The sequence below is a fragment of the Tubulanus polymorphus genome, chromosome 2 (assembly GCF_964204645.1).
Source record: "Tubulanus polymorphus chromosome 2, tnTubPoly1.2, whole genome shotgun sequence".
In the NCBI taxonomy this organism is placed as follows: Eukaryota; Metazoa; Nemertea; class Palaeonemertea; order Tubulaniformes; family Tubulanidae; genus Tubulanus; species Tubulanus polymorphus.
In genome coordinates, this window is record NC_134026.1 from 14,329,992 (window position 1) to 14,352,895 (window position 22,904).

Sequence of the window (22,904 nt, forward strand, 5' to 3'; positions counted from 1 at the left end):
ATCAATATCAGATAATTTCTGTGATTCATTTATATCAGTTAATTTCTTTTTCTTAGCTTTTTTTAATTCTGCAGATCTTTTACCTAATTCTCTGGCCCATTTAATTTGTTTCTCTGCTCTAAATTTTTTCTTAACATCATCACTCATTTATTTTAGTTGTTTTTTGTTTTGGTTCATTTTCTGTTTCACCGTTTGGTTGTAGTACAGCGTCATCTGTTTCGTTCTTACCTGATTTATATTCCATAGGCTTGATATTCGAAAATGTTATGACGCCAGTAGAAATTAATGTCATGACCGATCCTAATTGAAATGAAGCATAACCAACCCATTTTTGTAATTCAGTCATAACTAAGTAGTCATTTTTCAAATCACTATATAATTTATTTTCATCATCAATTGGTATAAACCGGTTACATAACTTAGAATAACATTTGACAATACCATCTGAAATAGAATCATTTATTCTAGCTAATCTAGCTTCTTCATAAATCTTAAAATATTTTATTACTTTATCGGGTTTTATCGGCATTATTCTTACTCGATTTCTTTGACATTTATATTAGAGGAAAAAGCTAAAAAAATATTATAAGTATTATAAAATGATGCCAGTATCTCTTTAGGATAATACTAGCTTAGTTCAGTTAAATATTTTAGTATTAGTTATTGTTTTTTTAGTATTTTTTATTTGTGATATAAAGTATTCTCTTTTGAAAAGAAATAATAGATTTAAAAAAAATTAAAATAGAAATAATGGATAGTTGAAGTTATTGTTGAAGTTATTGTTTTTTTATTATATTTTATTTGAGATATATTAATCTTTAACCACTTATTAAAGACTCAACGTATTGTTCATTATTTGGATTATTGTTCCATAATTCAATGAATTTCTTTGCTTTTGTTAACTGTTCTAAATATAACTTTAAATCTAGTGTATTAAATTTTATTTTTATTTTCTTTCTTTTCAAGAGGTCTTAAATTTTTCCAATTCCAAATAAGTTTTTTATTGTATTCATCATTCATGTTAAATTTAGATATCGGTAACGTATGATCAATATGAAAATAATCTCCATAAATATCTATATTCATTTTATCATCGAATTGATATATAATCCATGATTTGAGAAGTACATCTGAACAGTCTAGCAAATTAGATAGTGTAACTGAGTGTTTATCTTTACTGAATAAATGTGTTAATCTAGAACTTAAACATTGTTTCACTTTAAAATTAAAATCTGTTTTATATCTTTCTTTTTGATACTTTTTCTTATAATCATTATAATATTCTCTATTATTATCCCTCCATTCTCTCATATATTCTGGGTGATTTTCTCTCCATTGTTTATTATGAGCTTTCCACTTTTCACTATCATCTATATAATAATCTGGATTATTTGATAGAATTTTTTACAATTTTGTTTATTACAAGTTTTGCAATTATAACTTTTGCTATCTTTAGAATATTTATCTTTATTAAATTCTGCTAATGATTTATTTATTTTACACTTAGAACATGTCTTCTGATATATATTTATAACACTATTTGTAATATTAATAGTTTGTGATTGTTCTGGCCCCATTTATATTACATATTTTTATTAAAATTGATTTCCATATTTGGAGTTATGATATTTTGATTTAAGATGGTGTGATTTATTGCTTCGAGTATAATATTTTCCACAATTACATAAAACGCTTTCATTAGGATTATATTTAGGTGCAATAATTTCATCATCTCTAATTACATTGAGTTCCAACATGTTTAAATGATTTTTCATTATCTAATTCACATTGAATACCAAAATTTGATGAATTTTCATTCTAGATAATTGGTTTATCATCAAAATTTAAATAATATAATTGTCTTCAATTCTTAAGTTAATCAAATCATTGTAATCTTTAGAAAGTATTAAATCATCATTTCGTTCAGTGAAAGGAGTTTCAAGAATATTTATAATTTTTTCATCTTAAATTCCTTTATGATTTAAAACTGTATTAAATATATTAGGACTTTTGATTCCATTATCTATCAGTTCAATAATTAAATATGCTTCATTTGATAATATTTGATTGATTATAGAAATATCATCAATTTTATATTGTCTTCCATACACTAAATTTGTTGCTGAGATATGGTTTTTAATGTTAAATAAAGAAAATAAGTTATCATTATTCATATTTTAATATGACTTTTAGATTTTAAATGTTCATCATAATATCTTTTATCACTGAATGATTGATTACATGTATCACATTTATATGTTTCTTTTTCATTCTTTAATTCATCTAATTTAGTTTCTAATATATCATCTTCATATTTTAACTTTCTTTTATTTTCTAAATGCGTTTTAGTTTTATTGTGTCTTGCTTTTTGAGACTTATCTATATTGATATTACATGTTGAACAGTAGTACTTATTTGCTTCCATTTTAATACTAAATTTTTTTTTTAAATTGATTTTACACATTTTATTCATTTATATGTTATTCATGTATATATATATATATATGAATTATTTCAATCACACTTTACTAACACTTTTAATGTTTAAAAATCTAACTCATACAAATATAAATATTGAAATATGTTTAAAATATATCTATTTATCTATTCTATAAGAGCTCGTCCTCCGTCCTCTGATCTGAAACCCCACTTTTCTTATTACTTATATATGTTATTCATTTATATTTTATTCATGTATATGAATATTTTAAGAGTAATAGGGAGAATAGGGGTTCAGGTTAAAGGTTGAAAGGGCGAGTGAGTAAAAAATGAAAAATATGAAAATAATAATAATTTCTATTTGAATTAGGAGTGAAACTCATATAAAATGAAAAATAAATTCGAGTGTGCGAGAATTATTTTTCATTTTTTATGAGTTTCGCGAGTAATTAAAGTAGAAATTGTTATTATTTTCATGTTTTTCATTTTTTATGAGTTTCACTCCTAAAATCAAACAGCTATGTCATAAAATTGAAGAAATCAATAATGAAATAGAAAGATTAAATTTAAATAGATCAAAAGATGTTGCTAAAATACCAACTTATAAATTTAAAATGTTAGCTAAAACATCTGAGAATTATATATCTTTCCAATTTGGATGTCTAAGATTTATAGATTCATATAGATTTTTAATTAGTTCAGTAGTTAATTTATCAAAATCATTAGTTGATGATGAATTAGAAATATTAAAACAACACTATCCAAATAATGATGATTTTCAATTAATGAGATATAAAGGAGCAATTCCATATTCATTTTATAAATCGCATTATGATTTCAATATAACTGAACTTACAAAAGAACAATTCTATGATGAATTAAGATCCGAATATGTTAAAGATGGAGTTTATGATAGAACATTGAATATTTGGAATCATTTTTCAATAAAAGATCATGGAGGTTTAGTAGATTTGTATTTGAAATCAAATGTATTATTATTAACTGATATATTTGAAAGGTTTAGAGATGTAAATCTAAAATATTTTAATGTTGATCCTTGCCACTGTTATTATTATCATTCTAGTTCAGGATTAATTTGGGATTGTGGTTTGAAATTTACAGATATAAAAATGGATTTGTTAACAAATATAGATCAATTATTATTATTTGAAAAATGTATAAGAGGAGGAGTTTCAGGTGTTTGGGTGATAGATATTTCAATGTAAATGATAATCCTGGATATAAGTTATTATATATGGATGCAAATAATCTATATGGTTGGGCAATGATGGAACCACAACCTCATGGAGTATTTCAAATAACTGAAATTTTACAGTATGAAACTAATGAAAAATTTCATTGGAAGAAAAGAATTCTAGATATTGGAGATGATTCAGATACTGGATACTTCTTTGTTGTAGACTTAGAATATCCTGAACATATTAAATTTAAATCAAGAAATATGTCTTACTGTCCCGAACATAAAACTGTAACATATGAAGAATTATCAAATTATCAAAAAAGAATTAAACCTGATAATCATATTCATACAGAAAAGTTAATGGTGACTCAGGAAGATAAATATAATTATATAGTACATTAGAGAATTTTAAAATTCTATTTGAATCAAGGAATGATTCTTAAAAAAGTACACAGATATATTTCATTTAGCCAATCTAAATGGTTGGAAAATATATAGATTTTAACACCAAACAGAGAACTAAAGCTAAAACTGATTTTGAGAAAGATTTCTTCAAACTAATGAAAAATGCATTCTATGGTACGACTTGTGAAAATATTAGAAATAGAAATGATATTGAGTTAGTTAGTAATGGTAAAAGAATTAGACATTTACAAACATATCCTAAATCTATAATTGGTAACAGAATATTTGATGAAAATGTAGCTGCTGTTAAAATGAGGAGAACAAGTATGACATTTAATAAACCAATTTATGTTGGAGCATCAGTTTTAGAAATATCAAAATTATTAATGTATGAATTTTACTATAACGTATTACAACCTCATTTTGGAGAAAAACAAATAGAAATCTTATATTTTGATACTGACAGTTACATTTTAAAGATAAAAACTAATAATATAACAGATGATTTGAAAACATTAAAACATCATTTTGACTTAAGTAACTATCCAAAAGATCATGAATTGTTTAGTAACGAAAATCAAAAGGTCCCTGGTAAATTTAAAGATGAATTAAGTGGTGAAGAAATGATAGAGTTCATAGGTATTAGATCTAAAATGTATATATAGTTATAGAACTAAACATGAATCAAAGAATTTGAAAGGAATTACCAAAAGCCTTGTTGAAAAAAATATTCATTTTAAAGATTACATCAATTGTATATTCAATGAAGAAGTTAGAAAACATAAGATGAAATGTTTAAGGTCTGAGGACGACCACGAATGTTTATTGAAGAGATAGAAAAGGTTAGTTTGAACCCATTTGATGATACAAGATATATTCTGGATGACGGAATTCATGTAGTCGTGTATTGTTGATGGATACTTAAAATTCATAAGAGAAGAAACAAAAGAGAATGAGATAATTAAAAGAATTATTACATGTAAATCAATTTTAGTAAAAATATGTATAATAAATGAGCCCAGAAAAATCACAAACTATAAATATTACAAACAATACTGGTGTTATAAATATATATCAGAAGACATGTTGCAAATGTAAAATAAGTAAGCCATTTACAGATTATTATAAACGTAAGATTGGTGAAGATGGTTTACGACATAATTGTAAATCTTGTATTTAACTAAATACTAGGCAATATCGAGCAGATAATAGAGAGCATTATAATGATTTTATGACAGAATATATGAGAGAAAGATATCAAATAGATTTTAATCTTAAATTGAAACAATGTTTAAGAACTAGATTAACACAATTATTCAGTAAAGAAAAGCATTCAGTTAAGCTATCAAATTTGTTGTTCAGAGGAATTCTTAAAATCGTGGATTGTATATCAGTTTGACGATAAAATGAATATAGATAATTACGCTGATTATTTTCAAATAGACCACGTGTTACCAATATCGAAATTCAACATGAACGATGAATACAATCATAAGTTAATATGGAATGGGAAGAACCTGAGACCTTTAGAAAAACTAGAAAATATTAGGAAGAGAAATAAACTAGATTTACAGTTATATTTGGATCAGCTGTGTAAAGCAAAGACATTTGTTGAATTATGGAATAGTTCAACAGAGGATGAAAAATACATTGAATCTTTATAAACGCTTAGAATAAGAGCCTGATAACGCTGGTCTATATAACTGCCTGTATACAATTGTATAGCTATAGTTAGTTTACAACACGCAGCATGCATTCAATTGTAATTAATCAATTTCATTATAAAAATTACACCTGTTACCATCGAGGCAGACAGTGTTTGGCTAGTTGGCAGTTAGAAATTCAGCACGCCTAAGCATAGGACGCATAGGATTTCTCTCTCCAAACAGAATAAGGAGTTACAGTTTACAGTTCTAAATGTAACTACCGTTTTTGTTGTTATTAAGACGTCGGGAAAGGTGTTACTTTATGTGTTTAAGTGCAGCTTCAGGTTCAATTTTCAGCTTCAGGATGTAATATCGAGAATCCGAAATGACATGTCTGGACAATTTAATTGCTCCTATAGATAGACAAAAGTAGTGTGATATTGAATCCTAATTTAAATAAAAAGTATTAAAAATTACATATCTTTAACTAGCTAGTGAATTCTTTTATATTTTTAATATTTTCTTGTGCAATTCTAATAAACAATAGATTAAATAGATTTTGATAAGAATTGAATAAAAATTACATAACTTCAAATAGCTAGTATTCTTAGTGTTAACACTAGTATTAACCCAAAGAGTTACTAGTATCATTTGAAGAATAAGAATAATATTTTTTAAAACTTTTTTGCTAAAATAAATGTCAAAGAAATCGAATAAGAATAATATTGATATTGAAAAAACATTAGATGATTTGGGATTAACCGAAGCTAAAATAGAAAATAATAATGATAATGCAGCAACTAATTGTATTCAAAATAATAATATTGATTATGGATACTATTTATATTGTAAGCATCATCTTGAGTTACTAATTTCTAGTGGTAAATGCAAAGAATTCATAAGTATAACATTTCAAGAACTAGATGGCATGAAACCAGAAAAAGTAATCAGACATTTCAAAATATATGAAGAAGCTAGATTTGCTCGAATAAATGATTATATTAGTGATGGTATTATAAAATGTTATTCTAAGTTATGTAACCGTATAATACCAATTGATGATGAAAATGACTACTTAGTTATAACAGAATTACAAAAATGGGTTGGATATGCTTCATATCAATTAGGTTCGATTATGACATTAATTTCTACTGGTGTAATAACATTTTCTAATATCAAACCTATAGTATATAAATCAGATGATATCGAAACAGATCTTAAATCAGAACAAAAATTAACTAAAATAAATGAATGATGATACTAAGAAGAAGCCTAGATCTGAAAAAAAATACAGTGGGCAAAAGAATTAGGTAAAAGATCTTCCGAGTTAAAAAAAGCTAAGAAAAAGAAATTAACTGATATGAATGAATCACCTGATATTAATTCAAATGATGATTTATCTAATGCTTCTTATACTAGGAGAAATAATTACTTATATATTACAATTGGGTTAATCACAGTTATTATATTCTCTGGTGTAATATATAAATATAAATTCGAATCTAATAATGATGAAAATGATAATGATGATAGTAGTGATGATTATATACCTGTTATACACGAAAATAAATCTAAATTATTATTAATGGATTAAAATTAGATGAAAAAAGAACAATATTTAAGAGATTTATATTATAACCCAGAGAGTGAAGTATCATATTCTAGTGTTTCAGAATTATGGGATAGAATTAAATCTGATAAAGAAAATATAAAATATAGTGAATTAAGATTATGGTTACAAAATCAACCAACATATCAAATCCATAAAAAAATGGATAAAAATTATTTAACAAGAAAAGTTATGGTTTCATATATTGATCAACAATGGCAAGCAGATTTAATCGATATAAAGAACTTAGAAGAATACAATAAAGGATATTTTTGGATATTAAATGTTATAGATATATTCAGTAGATACGCATGGTCAATTCCAATCAAAAACAAAACTGGTAACAAAAGCTTTTAAAGATATATTTAAAGAGGCTATTCCAGGTAAGATACAATTTGATGAAGGTAAAGAATTTGATTATAAAATTTAAAAAAATCATTATTTGATAACGATGTAGAGTATTTTTCAACACACTCAGATAAAAAAGCATCTATCATAGAAAGATTCAATAAAACATTGAAAACTAGAATGTGGAAATATTTTACTGCAAATGAAACATATAAATATATCGATGTATTAGATGATTTAGTGAAAGGTTATGATAATTCTAAACATTCAAGTATTGGTATGAAACCTATACAAGCTAGCAAAGAAGAAAATTCAGAAATAGTTTGGAATAATTTATATGGAGCATTTGTAACACATGATTTTGGAGAACCTAAATTTAAAATTGGGCAAGATGTAAGAATATCTAAATATATTAAAAAATATTATTTACATCTTATAACTAATTCTTAAATAACAAGAATTATTATCTAAATCAATTAGATATCCATTATGATTTCAAATTCAAATTTAGAATTATTAAATCGTGGAGTACAAGGTTTAAAATCACATTCTGATAAATTTTAATGTTTTTGTGTTCCAAATTGTTTTACATTTCTAATGGTAAAATATTTAATAAACTAGAATTAACAGTTTTAATTTTATTTGCTTCATATGTTTTTAAAGGTTCAATTAAATTGCAATAAATATTAAAATGTGTAAAAGGCTTTATATTTGTTAAGGTATCAACATTTGAATATAGTCTATCCGGGCTAATTCCAAACGGTTTAGCTAAAAGTTTTTTTTTATCATTAATGTGTGCTGTTCGTCAATAGATAACCGCATCCTTATTTTATTAGAAAAATCACTTTTATTAAATCTAATTTCAAATTCAGCAGATTCTCCCATTTTTGAACGAGCTCTTTTATTAATTTCTTGCGCTAATGAATCTAAATTATATAATCCTGGTTCAAGAAATAGACGATACCATTTACCCAAATTTCTAACATAAATTATAAAAGCCAAATGATCAAGACTTTTATTCGAAATATTATAACACGAATTACATAAACTAATATTTACCAATTTTAAATCTACACGATTTCTAAATTCTCTATCTAATTGTATTAGTGAAAATCTATATCTTGGTGTCCTTTTTCATTCTTACCTTAATATGTGAAATAGAAATCACCAGAACATAGTTCTTCAATATCTTCACTAGATAATCTATGAAATCTAGTAAAATCTAGTATATCTAGTAAATACGTTCTGAATTTATGGTTATTAATTATTAATTATTAACTAATTTATCACCATATCTATTAGTTGTTTCAATATTTGTTATTAAATATTTCTTATGAATTGTAGTTCTGTTTACTTTTAAAATTTATAACCTACAGATTTGGCATTTGTAATATCTTTAATTCTAGCTAGAAATGATTTGTTGTTGTCACTGTGTACTTGTTTACTGTGCATTTATTATACAAATCTTTTATTGAAATCGATTTTTAATATGCCAAATTTCATAAATATAATATTCATAAATATGAAATTATTAGATTAAGTGTAATAAATGTTGTTTCAGATCGAAGGTTGAAATGTTGAGTGAATAGAAATAAAAATAAATTCGAGCTTGCGAGAATTTATTTCTATTTTTATGAGGTCGATCTTTCGACCTTTGATTTGAAACAACTATTATACACTAACTCGTATTATTAAATACTTATTTTATATTTTCAGCAAATATGGGACTGCAAAATATGCGGTTTTAGCTTTGCTAACCAGCAAACGCTGATACGACACGTGGGTTCCAACTTTAGGACTTCTGATAGTCAATGTGGCACGTGTGGCAAGGTTTTTGCGCGCAAAGATTATTACAAGCGGCACGCTAAAACGTGTAAGATATACGCTGTCCAACACGTAGTATCGCGGTCTGTACTACCGGATACATCGGAGGCTAAACCGGTAAGTTTTGAAATTATGGGTTATAAAGAAAAACCGTCATATATTCTACAGATTCAATGTATTTGTCTATTGAAGGGGTCTGAGTGCATCAAATGCGGCAAAGTGTTGGACGCGCAGACAACATGCGTCGACACGCCAAAACGTGTAAAAAACTCGTTGAACTACCACGTGTAAACCCTCTACCGTGTGGTAACTCTTCTACAACCTGGGCCAAATTCGTATTGGGTCGACTAGTGGTCGGAACTCATAACCGAATGCGCTTGATTTTCGAACTTTTTCTCCGTAATATAGTTCCGACTAACGGACATTCGGTTTCGTTTGGTTCGACTATAGTCGACTAACTCAGATAACCGAAGGTGGCCCTGATTGTCACCTCGTTCACCCCGGGACGTCTAACTCTGTAAATAATCGAAATCGAAACTATTTGCTAAAAACCCGTTATTCATGTTTGATATAATCCGAGTATTTATCTATTTTTATAGCATTCTTGCGACATATGCGGTTAAACGTTATCTCGCACAACGTGTCAGCCTAGACGTCGGCCCTGCCACAACCGCCACCACAACCACCCATCGAAGCGTCCTTTTAACAATATTGATAATGAGGAAGAAGTTACACGTTCGAAGCGCCCTCACTTTGAAAACCCCGATGAAATAATAAGGGGCAATATTAAACTGGAGTAAGTAATCGAATACAGCAAACTCGAATAACATATACATTGACGAGCAGTGAAACTTGGTTATAAGATATTTGATATATATGAGATTTGGAATTGGGAGACTAATGAACCGGATTTATTCGAGGATCATATAGGAAAATTCCTCAATGTTAAAACTGAAGCTAGTGGTGTGCCGGCTAAGGATATGTTGCGTAAACAGAAGGATAAATTCATTTCCGATTATTTCCGGTAATCCAGCTCGAAGAAGATAACATTAAAAAAGCCAAGGGGATGCGAACTGTCGCGAAACTTTTGAATTCAATGTGGTGTAAACTCGGTCAGGATGAAAATAAGACGATGGCAAAATTTATTTCGGACCCCGGGGAATTATATAGAATGCTTTTGGATGAAACTTTAGAGATAAGCGATCTGTTGTTGTGTAATGACGAGGTGCTGCGCGCGCATTACAAAAAACGCGAAGAATTTGTCGGATCGAAAAATTAAACCAGCGTCGCTTTAGCAGCATTAACAACCGCTCATGCACGACTTATTCTTTTTAGTAACATGGAGAAATTAGGGGAACGAACCCTTTACACAGATACCGACTCCATTATTTGTAGCGTGAAACCTGGTGAATTGAATCCGCCGACCAGGAATTATTTGGGTGAAATGACCGATGAATTGGTAGATAAATACGGTGAGGGGGCTTTCATTTTTAGAATTAGTTTCGGCTGGACCCAAAAATTATGCGTATCGAGTATTTAGTCCTAGGGATAATGGATTTTTGACTGAATGTAAGGTTAAAGGGATAAGTTTGAATTTTCGAAACAAACAAATTGTAAACTTTGGTTCCATGTTTGATATAATTTTTGAAGAAAAGTACGACCATCTTTAAATATTAAAAAACCCAGACAAAATTAATAGAAAGATCAAGGACTGCTCTATTTACAATTAAGACGAACGCAAAATATATCGCGCCGTTTATACTAAACGAGCTTTCGATCCCGCAGATCAGTATAACACACTTCCGTATACGGATATTAATATAGCAAATAGCACCCAGTATTTGATTAATTATTTATTTATACTATTCATTGCGTATTAATTGTGTATTTTATCTTATTCATTCTATTCATTCCTAATAAAACGAAAGATTTATGAAACCGTTAGTTTTTTTATTTGTGGTTTCTTTGTCGCGAATTCACCAGTACTCGTGATTTCTTGGAAAGAAAGCGCCATCTTCGAATCATTACGTACATTTTCAGATTTTGCTACTGAATTTAGATCTTGACAGTTAGATATCCATTCTCTTAAATTAAACCTTCTCTTGATAAGATTGACCTAATGATTATGCTCTATTAACCTAAGTACGTCATCACATCCGGAAATGATATTATCCACGTACAAACTTCGAGTGATGTCAATAGCTATTTCAATTCCAAAGTGTTTTAAGTGATATTTAAAAGTAGCATTCAATATGAAAGGGAAACTCTTCGCTCCAATAAACACGAAATCTGTAGACTATTTTGATCTTGAAAGCGACTATTTCGAAATGAAATGGAAGTTGCTGGTCGCTATCTAATTCATTTGCGGCGATACCGATCGATTCTAAGCTCAGAAACTTTTCATGTTCTATTTCTTCCTTCACATGGGAAGCATAAGTGGCCAATACAAAGCTCCTACCATCAGAAACGCGTGATCGTGACGCAGGCCAAGATAACGTATATCCTAATTTCGAATTCACCGCGGTTAGGCCAGGACCACGAATTACGTCATCACTCACATATTACCAAAAATAGTCCGCACCTATCACAATTCAAACTTCGAAATACCGTGAGTCCACTGGTGCAGCTCAGCGTACGTCACGTAAATGAGGACAGATAAGTGCGTTCGAATTCATTCTATTGATGATGAGAGAAGCAATTTCCGATAAAAAATAAAGCTCCAGACCGATGTGATCTCCATCTATTGTTGAAATATACAACTTCTCGACATCAATTTTTCGGCTTAAAGAACGATTTCCACCGAAACCGGCAACATTGTTAATTTCAGTCCTGACGATTTTAATCCTAACTTGTCAGCCAATTCTGTCGTTAGAATACCTTGTTGCCCTAACGTTAAATGATATATTAGCCGAAAAATGGATAGCGTTAATTGCTGTACATAAATTTGCGACAGCCGTTTTTGATGAAACTTGACCATACAACTAGCTATTATTGGTACCCGTGCTCGCTCGAAACTTTGAGATGTCCAACAAAGTTTCGTGAAACTGTGGGTTGCGATTATGCTTTCATATCAGCCGGTGACACAAAGTGACCCATAACGTGAATCAGTTTCAGAAATGTTTGGTTATTATTGCAAATTCCTGGAATTCGAATCTCCCTCTTTTCTACCAGTGCACTGACTGGTATGGTGTTTTCATCAGTTAAAGTTAAACCATCCGCAACTTTCGTAGCATCGCCGAATATAACAGATCGCAAATAGTTTAACTTCTCTGCCCCTTATAGAAACGAGTCTTGTTCGACAGCTGCAGAACAACTGTCCCAAAATGCGGGAAAATCAACGATATCACCGGAGAAATCAAAATGAAAAAATGTTTAAGATCTAAAGTATCAAATTTATTCAGTGAAGATAAACACTCATACACACTATCTAGTTTATTGGATTGTACAGATGAATTTTTTAAATCATGGATTTTATATCAGTTCGATGATGAAATGAATATAGATAATTATGGTGAATATTTTCATATAGATCACGTGTTACCGATATTTAAATTTGATATAAATGATGAATATAATAAGAAGTTAATTTGAAATTGGCAGAATCTGAGGCCACTAAAAAGAATTGAAAATAAAATTAAACATAACCAACTAGATATGAAATTATATTTAGATCAGTTAGCAAAGGCAAAGAAAGTGGTTAGATAATAATACATTTGTTGAAAATATAAATATATTGATTGAAAATTTAAAATACATTGTAATTCAAAAAGGGGGCCTCGAGTACTAATGTATCAGATGCGTATCTAATACGTATTAATATGTAACTGATACATATAACGCATAACATGGTTCAAATAAAATAAAATAAAATCACGTACCTTCTACCGCAATTGTTTTTATTTTTATTTTATTCGAATTCTATTACTTATATTGTTAACTACAATACTTATTATAACAAATAGAATTAAACAACAAAACAATAACTTCAAATAGGTATTAAAATCTAATATTGATTACTTGATACTAGAATACTTTAACTTAACTAGCTGGTATTAAAATATTATAGTATTTATTTTATCGTTTTTTTTTCTAAAATAAATGTCTAAGAAATCAAAGGATAATCTTACAATAGAAAGAACATTAGGTGAACTTGGCATAACTGATAATAAAGATACAGTAACTAATTGTATTCAAAATATAAATATTGATTATGAATACTATTAAACATGTAAGCACCATCTAGAATTATTAATTGCTAGTGGTAAGTGTAAATAATTCTTAAGTAAAATAATTTCTTTTCAAAAACTAGATGCTATGAAACCAGATAAAGTAATCAAACCTTCTAAAATATATGAAGAATCTAGATTAGCTAGAATAAATGATTCTATTAGTGATGGTACTATGAATTGTTATTCTAAGTTATGTAACTGGGTGATACCAATAAATGATGAAAATTGATTATATACTAATTTTAAAAAGAAAATGATAACTTAGTTATGACAGAATTACAAAATTGGGTTTAGTACGCATCATTCCAATTAGGATCGATTATGACAGTTATTTCACTGGAGTTATAACATTTTCTATATATTAAACCTATAGGATGTAAAGAAAATAAATCAGATAATAATGAATCAGAACAAAAATTAACTAAATTAAATGAGTGTTGACATAAAGAAAAAACCTAGGTGTGAGAACCAAATTTAATGGGCGAAAGAGTTAGGTAGGAGATCTGCCGAGTTAAAAAGAGCTAGGAAAAATAAATTTTCTATTATAAATGAACCGCATAATAATTCAAATAATAATTTAATTTATGAAATGCTTCTAATATTAGAAATAATTACTTATATATTACAATTGGATTAATTAACATACCATCATTATTATTTCCCATTTCTCCCATTTCATAATCTTCTCCACCTTCTTCCATTTATATAATAAAAAAAATTAAAATTTAAAATATAATATTCCTCTTATTACAGGGGCTATTATAGATTAGGGCCTATACAATAATTCATTCTAATATGTGATTTATCTAAATAATTTTGATATCTTACAATGTTTTCTGGAATCGATCTATTTTTATCATTATGTATGGAATCTTCAAATAATACTTGGAATTGTTTCTGTGTATCGAATGAAGTGTTGTCATTTCCAATTATTGGTGATCTTGTTTCAACTTGCGCACCTAGAATACATATCAAATAAGTTCTAATAGATTTATTTATTCTTTGTATGCCTGATTTTGTAAAACCTTCACTATTTTCTAAAATATAATTAATCCAACCATTATTATTATCACTTTTATAATTATGATAAGCTCCAATTCTATGCATATAATCAATTCTTTTTATTTCATACTGTTCACCAATACCTTGCAATTTACCATGCGCTCTAAAATAGGAATTAATATTTATATTAAATTCATTACATATTTTATTAAACTTAGATAGATTAATATTATTATCCAATTCTTTAAAATATTTAAAACCGGGTAAAGGACATTCTTATTCATTTAATATTATTCTGATTTGAAAATATGTTTAAAATCTAAATATTGTGTGAATTAATTTTGAATCAGAATAATTCAAATTTTTATCTGAGTTATTTAAATGATCATTCCAACTTATACCACAACCAGTTGTTTCACAATAAACTGCTAAACCTAATTGATTCTGCCAATATTTCATATTAGATTTTACTTTATATATATGATATTCATCTCGAGTAAAAGTAACTTCATATGTATTAAATATATTTCCCATTTTAGAAATAAAAAACTGTGTTTCAGTAACATAAATTTCTAAATTATTTAATGAATTTAAAACTAAATTTTTACATGTAATATTTTTATTAAGATTGCAGGAATATTATATTTAATTGATTTATTATATTGGAAAGCTTTTGGAAACCCCATTTACATAATTAAAAAATTAATAATTTATTAATTCTTTTAATAATTTCTCTTGTTCTTCAACTGTAATATTACCATTTAAACTTATTATATAATCTAGTGTACTTTTTAATTTATTAATTTCTTTTATATTAGTTTTAATTTTTTCTTTATTACTTTTTATATTTAATTTTGAACTTATACCAGTTAAAACACTTGATGATAATCCTAGCACCCCAATTGATAAAGCTAAAGGTGTTAATGGACTGAATATTGCTAGAAATGTTATTACAGCGCTAGTTGTAACTGAACCACTTATAATAAAATAATATATAATTTTAGATTTTAAATATTTTTTCTTTTTAACTTTTAAATCATTTTCAAATTCTAACATTTGTTTTTCCAAATATGTTTTTAATTTAGTTTTATTTTTTATACCATGAGGAATAATATTAACACCATCAATTTTATCATCCATTTATTTAACAAAAAAAATACTAATTAGTAAATTTATATGCTACAAATATAACAATAACTGTTCCACCTAAAATCCAAATTATTTCATATTTATGTTGTTCTTTACTTGGGGTATAATAATCTGATAATTTAGGTTTGTATAGATGTATTTTTTCTTTATTTGTTACTGCGTTATATAAACTCATTGCAACATCAAACGCATTTACATAGGAGGAATATATTTTTGTTTTTCCAAATAATCAATAGTTAAATTAGATAAAGTAACTGCTAATGTTAATTTTAAAATATCGTTTATATCAAATCTATCAACATTAACACTTCCCATTTTAAATACTTTTTTAATACCATTGAATAACCAACAGTTCCAACTGATAATAATGCTCCATTATATAATCCAGTTAATATCCACTTATTATCACTCATTTATTTATCAAAAAAATTACTATCTTCAAAATATCTATTTGTTTTAGTTATAATTATTTCAACATTTATAGTATTATTAGTTTCATTTTCATATATTTCAGTTATTAATCTTTTAATATCATCAATGATAAAATCTTCATCTAATTCATAAATCTTAAACATTCTCTCATTAAATTTGTAATCTTTTCTACATTTAAAGTTTCTTTATCTATTGTTTTTTTCATACTCAAATGTTGTTTCATTAGAAAATGCAATATTTTTAATATGTGTAATTACATCAGTAATGTTAAATTTCATTTCTTTCTCATGTTTAAAATCAAATCCAAAACATATACTCGGTCCTACTGTTATATTCATATTTATACAGTGAAAAAATTACTCTTTACATCTTATAATTTATTCATAAAAATTACAGGAAAATTATTTAAATCAATTAAATATCCATTATGATTTCTAATTTCTAATCTAAAATTATTAAAATGAGGAATGCATGGTTTGAAATCACATTCTGTTAAATTATAATTTATTTGACTTCCAAATTGTTTAACATTTTTAGCGGTAAAATATTTAATATACTAGAACTACAAATTGTTTCTTTAGTTGCTTCGAAAGTTTTTGTAGGATCGATTTAATTGCAATAAATATAAAAGTGTGTAAAAGGTATTATATTTGAGATGCTTTCTGCGCTTCCAGTAACTGTAAACGGTTTAATTCCTAACATTTTAGCCATTGGTTTGTTTACCATAAATTTATGTTGTTCATTAGATATCTTTATTCTTATTTTATTAGTACTATCAATTTTATTAAATTTAATTTCAAATACAGAAGTGCCCCCGATTTTCAACCGAGCTCTTCTATTAATTTCCTGCGCTAATGATTCTAAATTATATAATCATGGTTTTAAAAATAGATGAAACCATTTATCTTTATTTCTCATATAAATCATAAACCCTCTATGTTCAAAAGTTTTATCCGATATATTATAAAAAGAATTACATAAACTTACATTTACTAATTTTAAATCGACACAATTCTTAAATTCTCTATCTAATTGTACTAGTAAATTATGTGATTTAGAATTTGACAGTTTTCTAGAATCAACAAATATTCTTTATTCTTTTAATTCTACCATTATTTATAACATTGAAAAATTACCTTCAACTCCAAAAAGTAAGTTTTCTAATCTCATAAATTTTAGCAAAACAACCCGACCTGGCTCGCAGAGTTTTTCAGGGATAAGCATCCCGTTATTGAGAGGCGCCACGAGATACTTATCCATTAGCATTTCTACTTACACCCCTGCAACCCACGCCTCACCAATTCTCCTTCAATGGTTGACAGGAAACACATTATATTTAAGGTGCCTAATGCATTTCCTATCAACCTCTTACACCCGAAGGGAGGATCGAAAGTCGAAACTGAGGGAGAACCACGGAGGGTGGTCAAAGGTGCATTTTCGAAATGCCCCTGCAAGCCAGGCCCGGCGGCACTCCAGTGGTGGAATGAATTGCCTTATATACTTAGCTAAAACTCCGAAGTCAATATTAACGGTGTTTCCTAGAAAAACGTTATTTGAAATTATAAATTATTTCGAATGAACAAATATTTGAAAAGGAAACTAATTAATGATTTACGGATTTTTAACGTTATTATGATATAATTATTAATTAAATTAATAATCAATTAACATAGATAATTTTAATCAAATTCAAATTCATTTCAGTATTTCACTCATCACTAAAAATTAATTTTAATAAAATTTTTCCTTAATAAATGGATGAGAAGATACCATGTGAAATTTGTGGTGAACTTCTAAGAAAAAGTAATATATATGGCTCGACATATGAAAAAACATGATAAAAATTATAAACCCCCTAAAATAAACTGCCCAAATTGTAATAAATTATTCTCAAGAAATTATGTTAAAAAACATTCCGAGAAGTGTAAAATTGATGACACAACGATTAATGTTGATAGTAACGAAAGTAATTGTAATTCTGTTGAATTTGAATCTGAAATTATTTGGAAAAGACCTTTCTTATTCTATGATAAGGATACTATAAAAGATTATTTCTGTGAGCCTTGTCGAATAAAATATAGACCTGAAAATATAGAAGATTGGGAGAATCATCAATTTCATAAAGCACATATAGATAAAATTTCTAATAAATTTGAAACTGAATTCAATGAAAGAAAAAATAAAATATTAGAAAAAATAAAATATGAGGAAACGTTTCTAGATAATGAAGAAACACTTTAAAAGTTGGAAAAACAATATAATGAATTAGTAAGAAAAACATATTATTGTAAATATTGTAAATTGATTATTACACCAAGTAATTCAAATCTACATAATAGAACAATAAAACATAAAGAAAACGTAAGAAAATACCAAGAGCTTAATGAAGATCTATTACCAAGAAATGATAGAAAAAAATGCCCACAATGTATTTATGGGCACTTAAGACAAGAAGGTCCTGTGATATTTTGTAATCAATGTGGATGGCAGAAAAGTTTATGGGGTGATGAAAAAACTAGAGATATTCTTATAGAACCAAAATTAAAATATCTAGATGAAATTTTTAAGATATTTTCTATGGAAGATCATACACCAAAATATATGCAATGGCTTGAACAAATGAAAATGATAGAAAATAAAAATGGTGAAATAACTAAAAAAGATATAATAAAAACAATTATTCCGTCAACATTTAACACACAAGAAAAGAAAATGTATTTATATCTATTATTTAACGATTATTATAAAAAACCTAAATTGACAGAAGAAGATACGGAAAATATAAAAGAAACATTCAAAAAAATATTAAGATATTACGTGGATAATAGAATAACAGATTCAATTAATTATGAATTCTTTTTAAATAAGATTGAAAATTTTTTAAACATCGATATTATATTTCCATTTGATGAATTAACAAACAAAAAGAAACAAAGAGAACGAGATGAAATGTGGTACAATATAGAACTTTATTTAAATGAGAAAAATGAAATGGAAGAACCTAAACAATTAAATAAAAATGAAGAAACCAGTAGTGATTTCGAGTATGATGATATTGATTTTATGTTTTAATAACCATAAGGTAATGTTTTTATTCCATCATCCAAAATATATCTTTTATCGTCGAATGGATTTAAACTAGTTTTTCAACTCCATTAATGTACATCTCGTGATCTTCTGATCTTAAACAATTCATTTTATGTTTCATTACAAAAAAAAGTTATGTCATTTGTCTTGATTTTTAGTATGTACGCATCCGTATTCCGGGCTATTAATGGAAATCCACAGTTAAATTTGCCATCTTCAGTTGACAAATCATAAACATATTCTGATGGGTTATATATTTCGAATAAATCTTTAACTTCTTCAGTTATTTCTTTTTCTGTATGCCTTAGATTAAAACAATTTGGCAAAGATTTAATCAATCCAATATTCATATTAAAGCCTAATGAATTACATAATAGATTCAATCCTGATATACCAACTTTTCCTTTTTGTACAAATGTTATTACTGGAGAACTCGTAATTTTTTAGCACCATCTGCTGCATAGAATCCAATGAAGAACCATTTTCTTAAATTATCTTTTGCATCTAATACATAATCTGGAACTATCTTTTCTTTTGTTGAAATATTACTTTTAAATATTGCATGAATGTAGAATTCGTCATTATATTTTATAGCAAAATCTTTAGGGTTATTCACGAGTATTCTATAAACTGCTGATGATTTCATAACATCCATGATTCTAAATGTTTTATTTGGATAAACTTCTTCACAGTATTTCTTAATTCTTTCTAATCATTTCAAATCTTGATTACATAAATGCCAAAAATATTTATTACCACTAACATAATTATACACACCTGCTGAACCATCTCCCATGAAAAATCCTTTGATAAAATATTCTTTTTCTTCTAATGTTTCGGGTTCTATATTATAAATATTATCAATTATTTCATCAAATGACATATGATTCATTCTTTGGAAAAATCTTTTATGTAATAATTCATCTCCAATTTTTATATCAGTTGGTTTTATTTCATCACCATTTCGTTTAATTAAACTATGATCTCCTGTAACATCTACAAACCCTAATTTAGTTCTAACTCTGTAAATCTTTTTATTTGTTTTATGTCTAATTATATTCTTTAATTTTTCCATCCATTTCTTGTCCAAACATCCATTAATCCTTTATATTTGAAATAGAAATCGCCAGAACTTAATTCTTCAATATCTTCACTTGATAATCTATGAAATCTATCTGGTAGATACGCTCCGAATTTATATTTATCACCTTTTATTCCTTCATTGATTTATTACTATGTATATGAGTAACTGTTTCAATATTTGTAGTCAAATATTTCTTATAAATGTTAATTCAGTTAGCTTTTTGAATTTATAATCTAATGATTTTATATTTGTAGTATCTTTGATTCTAGCTAGGAATGATTTATTGTTCTCACTGTGTACTTGTCTACTCTGCATTTTGATATATGATTACTTATTAAATTGATTTCATTATATAATATATTATGTATAAAATATTATATATATATATATCATATATATATATATATATATATATATATATATATATATATATATATATATATATATATATATATATATATATATATATATATATATATATATATATATATATATATATATATATATATATATATATATATATATATATATATATATATATATATATATATATATATATATATATATATATATATATATATATATATATATATATATATATATATATATATTTGGTATTCCTAGGTAATAACAAAATAATTAATATTATTAGAATAGATTTATATAATCAAATCTATTTTACTTGTGTATTGATATCAAAATTATTAGTATTTCAGAATATATATTTATTCATATTATATTTATAATTTTTCCCTATCTACCTGGCCTACCAACAATTGGTCGTGAAACATTATGGAAGGTAAATGTTTGGCCTTGAAAAGATGAAATGATGAAATGTTATGAACTGATTTTGGCGAAATTGTTGTACGCTTCCTAGTACGACATTTAAATCAGTCAGGCAGAAACCCGTTAAACGCTGCTTTGTAGTTATTTGTAACTGTTTTACGTCGTCAAAATACATTAAACAAACGGCGTGCGCATTCTTTTCATCAAAAGTGTAAGTAAGTTCGTAAGTATCGTATAAACGAGACTCCCTCTTCTGAATACCCCCGGTGTCCATGCGTATTCTATTCTTTTCAGAAGTTCATATGGTCCATGTTTTTCGGTTCTATGGTTTATACCTGGCCTATACATTCGACGTCCTCCTTAACGCATTTTTGACAATATTCTTGTTTGTATGTTTCAGTGAGAAATGGGGGGAGAATTCTTTCTGCTTTGAAACCGGAGGATCGAGCCGCAATTGTAATCGATATTGCAAGGAATTTGATTGAGCAGCAAGGTGATATTTTAGATGCAAACAAGCAAGATCTTCAGGAAGCGAGAAACAAAGGTATTTAAAAGATAAAGTTAGAAGATATAAGTATAAATCGCTGTCTCTAATGTTTTATGACTTTCTTAGAATGTAATCAAAAATTGAGCAAGCTATGTCTTTAAAGACCGAAAAAAGAACAATTAGATATGGTTGAAACATGTTGACTTTGCCGTAATATCAATTAATCGGCCCGTTTATGGAATAATGTTTGGCTTTAGGAAACAAAATGACGTCACAACGGAATACGGGAAGTGAGGTCATCCAAAGTGGTGGCCGGAAGTGACGTCAAATTCAAATAATATCCGTACGGAAGTGTGTTATACCGATCTGCGGGGTTGAAAGCTCATTTTGTATAAACGGCGCGATATATTTTGCGTTCGTCTTTATAGTACATATAACAGTCCTTGATATTTCTATTAATTTTGTCTGGGGTTTAATATCGAAAGATGGTCGTACTTTTCATCGACGATTATATCCACCATGGAACCAAAGTTTACAATTGGTTTGTTTCGAAAATTCAAATTTATCCTTTTAACCTTACATTCAGTCGACAATTAATTATATTTTATTTACTGCGATTGTTTTTACATTTTTATCGTTACAATGATGTACATACAGAATGTAAGAACAAACCAGCGAGGACGGTACAAAGAAGCTTGGTGCTTGTGTTATGTACCGCCCTCCTGAGTTACAAAAGAGATAAAAACAAACAAAAGAAAAAAAAACATCGAACAAGATAAAGACAAAGAAACAACACAATGAGGATTTATAGAAAGAAAAAAAATAAATAGATAGATCATGACAAAAAACGTAAAGATATCATTAACACATTATGATTCCATAACTTTTAACGTAATGTTATCGAAGAAAGGGAACATAAATAAATACACACACTTATACATACATACACATATTAATAGGCACATATACACATACATATTTCACACATATACATGTCATACATACATACGTGCATACATAAATACATACATATCATACATACGTACATTCACACATATATGTACAATGAATGACATGGAATGATCGATAGATTAATAGGCAGCTATAAGTAATTTTCTGATGTTTCTTAATTAAATATTGATAATGAACGTACGGACTTTAGATGACAAGGATATA

General features: G+C 27.1%; 1 protein-coding gene across 1 annotated transcript in view; it reads left to right on the plus strand.

The window, feature by feature from the left end:
• The window catches only part of LOC141898436 (delta-1-pyrroline-5-carboxylate synthase-like), a 377,354-nt gene that overhangs the window by 145,251 nt on the left and 209,199 nt on the right, over positions 1–22,904 (plus strand). The window contains exon 8 of the mRNA XM_074784307.1: positions 21,642–21,785. Within this exon, the coding sequence (XP_074640408.1) occupies positions 21,642–21,785 (144 nt within the window). The remainder of the gene's footprint in view (positions 1–21,641; positions 21,786–22,904) is intronic.